Genomic DNA, 10,841 nt, shown 5'->3' with positions numbered 1-10,841 from the left:
TGTATGGACCATATGATGACTCGTTTGAACTAATTTGAATAACGTGGACTGTTCTACCCTTTTCTCATAACATTCTATTGCCCTATTGTGTTCAGTTCACCTATGCAAAATTCCGCTGCTTAGTCTCCTTCTCTTTGTGCAAACTCTTCTTGCTGCTAGTTCTGAGGACTTGAACAAGTAGTATCTGAACATAACATTATCCCCGGGATTATTATTATTTACATTCTGCAGGATCCCGCAAAAACGAGACTTCCTTTGTTTCTCCTTCATTCAGGCTCCTAAGTTGTGCATATTTTTTAGTTACTTATTTAAGAAGAGCGGCTTAGTATATTGCCAACGGAACCTGAAGAATTCTTCAGGACTACATCCCAAGCTCTTTTGCCATATACTTTTCTTGATATATTCTGCCTGTGTAAATGTGTAGATTCACAACGCTTCTCGGTATGGATGGATGGATGGCTTCATTAGTGTTCTCTGATGGGCAGCACATTGATCAGGTAACCTCACTACACTACTCGATATGGTCGTAGAATGCTTTTATGATTAACTAAGTAGTATAGTTAAGCATCATCTAGGTGACTAGGAGTGAATTTGCAAATAGCTCATATATAGGTAAACAATCTCCAACATAGTTATTAGTGGGTTTAATTTCTCTATACATAATATTTATTTTTCTTTCCGTGTATAGATTTCTCATGTACTTTGTGTGTTATGCTTTCATTTTAATATTTTTTTTCCGAAGTGAAGTCTCTGTCAGTCCATGTTTATCTTCTGGCCTTCAATCACTGGTAGAAAACAGGGCCTTTAGTCCCGGTTCGTAAGGGCCTTTAGTCCCGGTTCTGGAGCCGGGACTAAAGTGTCGGTACTAATGCCCTGACCCTTTAGTCCCGGTACCAATGGTTGTGGGCCAGGAGCGAGGCCCATTGGTCCCGGTTCATCCCACCAACCGGGACCAAAAGGTCTAAATGAACCGGGACTAATGCCTTAGCCGGACGAACCGGGACCAATGCTCACATTAGTCCCGGTTCTAGACTGAACCGGGACTAATGGGCTGAGCCGGCCTGAACCATAGCCCTTCAGTTACTAGCTTGGTTTTTTTTTTCAGCCAATCGGCTACCTAATTCAATGATTAGTATCAAACGCTGGACCAGTTTTAATAACGTTATAGAAAAATATGCCTCATGTGCTCTGATTCTAAGATTTTAGATCGCCATTATCATTCTCATGCATATGGTTTTCGTGCATGTTGTATAAAGGCTTTTGTGTTTCTGCACCAGTGGAATGCATTCCAAATTTGCATTAGACTATCAGATCTTAGTTGATGTTGCACTTCCTCTTTGGGGAAATTCTTTCGCCTTGGTTCTTAACCGAGGGAAATTCTTTCTGCCGTAGTTTACCTATCACAGATCTTATCGCTTAGGGCTCTTTTCTTGTTTTTTTAAGCGTCTACACATAGCTTTGGTCTTATATGACTTTGCTATTTGTCGGCGTGTTTTTTACGTGTGTGTGTGTGAGTTGGTGTTGGCTGTGTGCATCCTAATTATGCAGAGGCCGGGTGTGTGCTCATGTGTTATGTATCTTCTTGATGCTTCATTTTTAGTTAATAAAATCCATCCTTTATCAAAAAAAACTATTTATCTTAGGGGAAATCCTCCGACTTCAGCGCGACCTAGGACATCTTAGAATACTTGTATTTTGTCTTTTTTTTCTTACTTTTTGAGACCGAATTTGGTTTGGCTATGTGCATCTTAGTTATACGGAGGCCGGATGTAATAATTAAATCTTTTAAGTAATTATAAAGCGCCCATTGTCCAAAAAATATATTTTATAACTTACATTTAATAGCAAGATAGGCATATGCTAATATAATGAACACCACATTCGGTCTGAAGAACATCAAATGTACATGCACTAACTCGTAGAAATAAACCTCCAAACTACCATCAAGAGCAAGTGCCGCAAGATACCATTTCTAGGGCCAGAATTATTTCTGAGCCGGAGTTCAGAGAATTCATGCTTCATGGTTTCCTCTAAAACAATGAAATGAACTCTTGACTAAACTATGATTTCTCCGAGGAATCTTATTTTTAGGGTATCTGACACATTTGATGCCTAAAAAGGCGCACACAAGCAGTTGGGACACACATGTATTATACTAGTATACGTTGACAAAAAGAAAAGCAAACCTAGGAGCTTTCTTTTCTTTCATTGTTTGGTAAGGGACTGAACAAAGCTGGCAGTTGAAAGTAACTAGCAACGGCCGGTCGTCCAAGCTTGTTATAATTATTAGGTGAAGATCCAACCTCGTTTTCGGCAAAGTCCTGGCATCTTCATACTTTGTGGGTTAACTATGACCATTAACTGTACCAATAATATGTGAATCATGTATTGTAAAAAAAAATGTCATCCGTTGACAACTTAAAAGTGAGCAACCACCTAATAAACAAAACTCAGAATTTTTTTGATGAAAACCATACAGAAAAAAATTCAAAACATTTTTACTTCTAGTACAGATATGCATAGTGGCCAGCCTGTTGGTAGTGTAGTATACCATTCAAAATACTTATCGGAGAAATAAATGTATTTAGATGTATTTTAATTCTAGATACATTTATTTTTATCTATTTTTTCAACATGTGTTTCCGAACGGAGGGAGTACTAATCAAGGAAGATTCATGTTTGAATCTCATGCACAAATTTCCATCCTTCTTCAATAAACGCAAGACCTCCACCAAACTTCGCTTAAGACCTGACAGTTGTAAAATTCACCGCGTCACATGGAAAAGACCAAAAAGACAGGCAGCCTCATTTCAGCAGAGAGCGTAGAGCCTCATTTCAGCAGAGAGCGTAGAGCCTCATTTCAGCAGAGAGCGTAGAAAAAAAGGACTAGGGTACGTGCTTATCTGAGGAGTCACGTGATCCTACTTTTGTATACGGTTTTAAAAATGTGCGTGTTGGACCATCTACAGCAGGGCCGGAGACAGGCCCCAGGCCCCCAGGGCCTGGGCCCGGGCATGAGGCCCAACTCCTTTGGTGACTATAGTGTACCCGAGACGTGAGGCCCAAATCCAGGGGTATTGCTTGAAGGCGGCCCGGGGCGCGTTGCCGGCCTGGCTCCGCCACAGCCAGGTGCCCAAAAGCTACCTCAAATGTCCGGATGGATGCTCCGGCCACGGACCGGTCACAAAAATGCGATACATACGGACGCATTAAACATGCCTCAAACACTCGGACTGACCGTCATCCATATCTAGCCCAAATATGAAATGGATATGGGGTGTCCAGGCGTGTCTGCCACGTCGGACGCGACAACTCTACCCCACATCAAAATACATCAAATCCAGCCCCTCGACTGTCGTGGTAATCTCACGTCAGATGCGAGTGGGTGGCTTATCGTGGGTGGAGCCATGAGGACGTCATCGGATTCCGGAAGCGAGAGTGAGCACGGGCTCGAAGGCATACGAGACGAATCCAGGTTCGGGGTTCTCCGGAGAGATAGCACCCCTAGTTCTGCTAGGATGACTATGATCAAAGGCGTACAAGGTTGCTCCTTGAGCTGTTTTGCTAGAGGAGGAAGAATGGCAGGGCTAGCTCTCTTCTCCTAGCTATGGTGGTGTATGGGAATGAAGGTTGAACCCTTTGCATGGGTGAGCCCTCAGGAGTTTTATAGGCCAACCCCTAGGGGTACAATGGTAATACGGCAGGGTGTAGGACCCGAATGTCAGTGTCTAAGATCGTCGGGTTCTCCGCCGGCTGTTAGGGCCCACCTCTAGAGGGCCCCCCGGCGGCTGAGAATCCGGCCGACAGGTAGGGCCCGTCGCCTGCGGGCCACGCTTATTGCCTTTTGTTGTAGCTTTGTGTTTGATGACGGATGCTACGTCAGGAGTCGTATGGCTACAGTCCCGCGTCAGGCGGGTTGGTGGCCGCTTGGTCAGCGCACACTGTAGACACGCTCTGTCTCGTCGGAGTAGGTGAGTGCGGACTCCGAGGGGAGGGGAGGGCCGGCTGCTGGAGGCCGGCCCGCCCCCGAAGCCGCCTTCTAGTAATGCGCCGTCTTCTGGGAGCCCGCAGACAGGTAGGCCCCGCCGCCTGCGGGCCATACTGGTTGTCCTTTGCGGTAGCATGACCCTTGCTGACGAGGGCCATGTCATGAGTCGCATGGCTATAGTCCAGCGTCTGGTAGGTAGGTGGCCGCTTGGTCAACTCATAATGTAGCCACACTCCTCCGGGATTCAGGGGAGCAGGTGGCCCTGTAGCCTCACCCCGTCTTGTCGTAGTGGTTGAGCGCGGACTCCGAGGAGAGGAGGGGCTGTCTGCTAGGAGCCGACCTCCCCCAAGGCCGCCTTCTGAGAATGCTCCGTCTTTTGGGAGCCGGCCGCTTGGTCCTAGCCGGTCCAAGCTGCCGGCCGCTTGTCTGGAAGGTGTGAGGGGCTTTGCTAGCCCCAGTGTCTTGAAATGTCATTAGGTTCGGATCACGCTACCCGAGGTCTACGCCCCCGACAGTAGTCCCCGAAGCTGGTGAGGCGCCACGGCTCAAAGCTGGAGTGCCTCAGCAGTTTTCTCCTCCGAGAGATCTAGTGCCTTTGCTTTGTCTGGCTTGAAGAAGCCGCCTGCCAGGAGCCGGCCGAGGCAGAGCCGGCCGCCTGATGGATTTGAATCGCTGTGGAGGGCGCCGGGCTGACGCCGTCAGGTGACGCGCTTGCCGCCCGTTGCACGCTTGCCACGCGTTGCCAGCAGGTCAGGCTGGCCTGCCAGCCCACGCACGCGACAGGACGTTGCTACAGGCCCGGGCCCACCACTACAGAGCCTCGGCGCGCGTGTGAATTCACTGTGGTCGAGGTGGGCGGTTGACCTTCCGGGGCAAAGTAATGGCGCGCGGGACTTGCGGGGTCCTGCGGGGCGTGGGCGCAGTTAATCCCCACGCCCCCACTAGGCGCCGCCTCGGCTCCGCCGTTGCCGCCATATAAATAGGGGAGGAGGGGGTGGCCAGAGGCACGCGCGCCCCCTCCATCCGATGACAACTTAAAAGTGAGCAACCACCTAATAATCAAAACTCAGAAAAAATAATGAAAACCATACAAAAAAATTCAAAATATTTTTACTTTTAGTACAGAAATGCATAGTGATTAGCCTGTCTGTTGGTAGTATAGTACTTCATCCAGAAATACTTATCAAAGAAATGGATGCATCTAAATATAGTTTAGTTCTACATACATTTATTTTTATCTATTTCTTCAATATGTATTTTCGAACGGAGGAAGTACTCAAGGAAGATTCATGTTTGAATCCCATGCACAAATTTCCGTCCTTTTTCCATAGACGCAAAACCTCCACCAAACTTCGCTTAAGACTTTTCTTTTTTGCAGGAAACTTCGCTTAAGACTTCACAGTTGTAAAATTCACCGTGTCACATGGAAAAGATCAAAAGACAGCCTCATTTCAGCTGAGAGTGTAAAAAAAAGGAATACGGTACGTGCTTATCTGAGGAGTCACGTGATCGTACTTCTGTATACGGTTTTACAAATGTGCAGGTTGGACCATCTACAGCGTGGCGCCCTAAAGCTGCCTCAAATATCGGACGCATGGTCCGGTCACGGACTGGTCACAAAAATGCGATACATATGGACGCATTAAACATGCCTCAAACATTCGGGCTGACCGTCATCCATATCCATCCCAAATATGAAATGGATATGGGGTGTCCAGGCGTGTCTGCCACGTCGGACGTGACAAATCTACCCCACATCAAAATACATCAAATCCAGCCCCTCGACTGTCATGGTAATCTCACGTCAGATGCGAGTGGGTGGCTTATCGTGGGTGGAGCCATGAGGACGTCATTGGATTCCGGAAGCGAGAGTGAGCACGAGCTCGAAGGCATACAAGACGAATTCAGGTTTGGGGTTCTCCGGAGAGATAGCACCCCTACTTCTGCTAGGATGACTATGATAAAAGGCATACAAGGTTGCTCCTTGAGCTGTTTTGCTAGAGGAGGAAGAATGGCAGGGCTAGCTCTCTTCTCCTAGCTATGGTGGTGTATGGGAACGAAGGTTGAACCCTTTGCATGGGTGAGCCCTCAGGAGTTTTATAGGGCAACCCCTAGGGGTACAATGGTAATACGGCCGGGTGTAGGACCCGAATGTCAGTGTCTAAGGTCGTCGGGTTCTCCGCCGGCTGCTGGGGCCCACCTCTAGAGGGGCCCCGCCGGCGGCCGAGAATCCGGCCGACAGGTAGGGCCCGTCGCCTGCGGGCCAGGCTTATTGCCTTTTGTTGTAGCTTCGTATTTGATGACGGAGGCTACGTCAGGAGTCATATGCACTAGTAGAAAAGAGGGCTTTGGTTCAGGCCGGGTCAGCCCATTAGTCCCGGTTCAGTTCAGAACCGGGACCCATGGGGGCATTGGTCACAGTTCGTGAGGCCAGGGGCCTGCCCGGCCTCGTGGGGGCATTGGTCCCGGTTCAACTGGCTCCTTTGGTCCCGGTTGGTGGGACGAACCGGGACCAATGGGCCTCGCTCCTGACCCACCACCATTGGTCCCGGTTGGTGGCTTGAACCGGGACCACAGGCTGCCCTTTAGTCCCGGTTCATGCCACGAACCAGAACCAATGAGGTGCCTATATATACCCCTCACCCGCGAGCAGAGCACTCCAGTGCTCTGTTTTTCTCTGGCCGGCGAGGGGAGGGCTTTGTGGTGCTCTAGCTCACCTCCTATGCACATGAGGTGTTCGATGAAATGCCCGAGCCACACTAGTTAAGCTTTCTCCTCTCGAAGCTCGACCTCAAAGCTCCATTTTTCTCGAGATTTGACTAGGTTTAGTGTCCCGTCACGTCCCATTCCCGTCTTCACCGCCATCGATCGCCCGCGCCGATCTCATCACCGGCACCACCGTGGCGAGCCTCTTGTTCTTATCTTCTTTCTGAAAGAAAAAAAAATCTTACTTTAGATAGATACTTGTCTAATTTTCTTACTATTTTATTGCTTATTATTATATAGTGCGATGGTTTTGGTATCCGCCCCCAATGGCCCTCGTCCTGTCTATGATTCAGATGTGGTATATATTATCTTTATAACTATTAGTTCATTTATTGTTTATGAAAATTATGCCGACCAACGTGACATAGATTTTATTTATCTAGGAGGTATGTGAACCGGAAATTCCAACCGACCCTATTGTCAAGAGGTTAAATTTAGTTGAAGAAGAAAACAATTTATTGAAGGAAAAAATAAAAAAATTGAGGAGGAGAAGATGATATTGGAGTTGCATGTTGCGGATGTCGTCGATGATCACAAGATCAAGATGTTTGCAATGTGCTTGACGATTAGAAAGATTAGAAAATATGCCATTCATACCGAGGCTTGGTATCATTATGCCGTTGGATCAATTGTTACCTTGGTTGCGATTATGATCGAATTTGTTTTCGCATTGAAATGTTTTACATAGTTTCAATGTATGGTTTAATTAATTAGATGCTCTGGAGAGCTATGTGTTGTTAGATGAGAACTATGTATGTACTTTGGTTTTAATGTGATGATGAACTTCTATTAATTTGGTCACTTAATTATCTATTCATGATCTTCTGTAATGGTTTTTGACACACTTAATTATATATAATGCACGCAGATGAACCGGCAATGGATGTACGATGACAGACACACCTCCGAGTACATTAAGGGCGTGCATGATTTTCTCGAAGTGGCTGAGGCAAACAAGCAGAATGGTTTTATGTGTTGTCCATGCCCTAAATGTGGGAATACGAAGTCTTACTCTGACCGGAAAATCCTTCACACCCACCTGCTTTACAAGGGTTTCATGCCACACTATAATCTGTGGACGAGGCACGGAGAAATAGGGGTTATGATGGAAGACGGCGAAGAAGAAAAGGACGATGACAACTATGTGCCCCCTGAATACAGTGATGCTGCAATGGGGGAAGCTGCTGAAGATCAAGAGGAACCAGACGATGTGCCCAATGATGTTGCAACGGGGGAAGCTGCTGAAGATCAAGAGGAACCAAACAATGTGCCCGATGATGATGATCTCCGCCGGGTCATTGTCGATGCAAGGACGCAATGCGAAAGTCAAAAGGAGAAGCTGAAGTTCGATCGCATGTTAAAGGATCACAAAAAAGGGTTGTACCCCAATTGCGAAGATGGCAACACAAAGCTCGGTACCGTACTGGAATTGCTGTTGTGGAAGGCAGAGAATGCTGTGCCTGACAAAGGATTTGAGAAGCTACTGAAAATATTGAAGAAGAAGCTTCCAAAGGATAACGAATTGCCTGACAGTACATACGCAGCAAAGAAGGTCATATGCCCTCTAGGATTGGAGGTGCTGAAGATACATGCATGCCCTAATGACTGCATCCTCTACCGTGGTGCGTACAAGGATCTGAACGCATGCCCGGTATGAGGTGCATTGCGGTATAAGATCAGACGAGATGACCCTGGTGATGTCGACGACGAGCCCCCCAGGAAGAGGTTTCCTGCGAAGGTGATGTGGTATGCTCCTATAATACCATGGTTGAAACGTCTGTTCAGAACGAAGAGCATGCCAAGTTGATGCGATGGCACAGTGAGGACCGTAAGAAAGACGGGAAGTTGAGAGCACCCGCTCACGGGTCGAAGTGGAGAAAAATCGAGAGAAAGTACTGGGCTGAGTTTGCAAGTGACCCAAGGAACGTATGGTTTGGTTTAAGCGTGGATGGCATTAATCCTTTCGGGAGCAGAGGAGCAATCACAGCACCTGGCCCGTGACTCTATGTATGTATAACCTTCCTCCTTGGATGTGCATGAAGCGGAAGTTCATTATGATGCCAGTTCTCATCCAAGGCCCTAAGCAACTCGGCAACGACATTGATGTGTACCTAAGGCCATTAGTCGAAGAACTTTTACAGCTGTGGAATGGAAACAGTGTACGTACGTGGGATGAGCACAAACAAGAGGAATTTAACCTGCACGCGTTGCTGTTTGTAACCATCAACGATTGGCCCGCTCTCAATAACCTTTCAGGACAGACAAACAAGGGATACCACGCATGCACGCACTGTTTAGATGAAATTGAAAGTATATACCTGGACAAATGCAGGAAGAATGTGTACCTAGGCCATCATCGATTTGTTCCGACCAACCATCAATGTTGAAAGAAAGGCAAGCATTTCAAAGGAGAGGCAGATCACCGGAAGAAGCCCGCCATGCGTACCGGTGATCGCGTACTTGCTATGATCAATGATTTACACGTAATCTTTGGAAAGGGTCCTGGCGGACTAGCTATTCCGAATGACGCTGAGGGACACGCACCCATGTGGAAGAAGAAATCTATATTTTGGGACCTACCCTACTAGAAAGACCTAGAGGTCCGCTCTTCAATCGACATGATGCACGTGACGAAGAAACTTTGCGTGAACCTGCTAGGCTTCTTGGACGTGTATGGGAAGACAAAAGATACACCTGAGGCACGGGAGGACCTGCAACGTTTGCATGAAAAAGACGGCATGCCTCCGAAGCAGTATGAAGGTCCTACCAGCTAAGCTCTTACGAAAGAAGAGAAAGAAATCTTCTTTGAATGCCTGCTCAGTATGAAGGTCCCGACTGACTTCTCGTCGAATATAAAGGGAATAATCAATATGCGAGAGAAAAAGTTCCAGAACCTAAAGTCTCATGACTGCCACGTGATTATGACGCAACTGCTTCCGGTTGCATTGAGGGGGCTTCTGAAGGAAATATGCCCTAGAGGCAGTAATAAAGTTATTATTTATTTCCTTATATCATGATAAATGTTTATTATTCATGCTAGAACTGTATTAACTGGAAACATAATACTTGTGTGAATACATAGACAAACAAAGTGTCACTAGTATGCCTCTACTTGACTAGCTCGTTAATCAAAAATGGTTATGTTTCCTAACCATGAACGATGAGTTGTTATTTGATTAACGGGATCACATCATTAAGTGAATGATCTGATTGACATGACCCATTCCATTAGCTTAGCACCCGATCGTTTAGTATGTTGCTATTGCTTTCTTCATGACTTATACATGTTCCTATGACTATGAGATTATGCAACTCCCGTTTGCCGGAGGAACACTTTGTGTGCTACCAAACGTCACAACGTAACTGGGTGATTATAAAGGATCTCTACAGGTGTCTCCAAAGGTACATGTTGGGTTGGCGTATTTCGAGATTAGGATTTGTCACTCCGATTGTCGGAGAGGTATCTCTGGGCCCTCTCGGTAATGCACATCACTTAAGCCTTGCAAGCATTGCAACTAATGAGTTAGTTGCGGGATGATGTATTACAGAATGAGTAAAGAGACTTGTCGGTAGATTGAACTAGGTATTTGGAATACCGATGATCGAATCTCGGGCAAGTAATATATCGATGACAAAGGGAACAACGTATGTTGTTATGCGGTCTGACCGATAAAGATCTTCGTAGAATATGTAGGAGCCAATATGGACATCCAGGTCCCGCTGTTGGTTATTGACCGGAGACATGTCTCGGTCATGTCTACATTGTTCTCGAACACGTAGGGTCCGCACGCTTAAGGTTACGATGACAGTTATATTATGAGTTTATGTATTTTGATGTACCGAAGCTTGTTCGGAGTCCCGAATGTGATCCCGGACATGACGAGGAGTCTCGAAATGGTCGAGACATAAAGATTGATATATTGGAAGCCTATGTTTGGATATCGGAAGTGTTCCGGGTGAAATCGGGATTTTACCGGAGTACCGGGAGGTTACCGGAACCCCCCGGGAGCTATATGGGCCATGATGGGCCTTAGTGGAAAAGAGAAGAGGCAGCCCTACATGGGCCGCGCGCCCCTCCCCTCCCTTG

General features: G+C 46.8%; 1 protein-coding gene across 1 annotated transcript in view; it reads left to right on the top strand.

Moving 5' to 3' along the window:
• The window catches only part of LOC123152736 (probable leucine-rich repeat receptor-like protein kinase At5g49770), a 47,094-nt gene that overhangs the window by 3,463 nt on the left and 32,790 nt on the right, over window positions 1-10,841 (top strand). The window contains exon 5 of the mRNA XM_044572212.1: window positions 3,359-3,475. Coding sequence (XP_044428147.1) covers window positions 3,359-3,475 — 117 coding nt within the window. The remainder of the gene's footprint in view (window positions 1-3,358; window positions 3,476-10,841) is intronic.

Source organism: Triticum aestivum, chromosome 7A, assembly GCF_018294505.1.
Source record: "Triticum aestivum cultivar Chinese Spring chromosome 7A, IWGSC CS RefSeq v2.1, whole genome shotgun sequence".
In the NCBI taxonomy this organism is placed as follows: Eukaryota; Viridiplantae; Streptophyta; class Magnoliopsida; order Poales; family Poaceae; genus Triticum; species Triticum aestivum.
The sequence above is the reverse complement of the archived record's forward strand: the minus strand, read 5'-3'. Positions and strand labels throughout refer to the sequence as shown.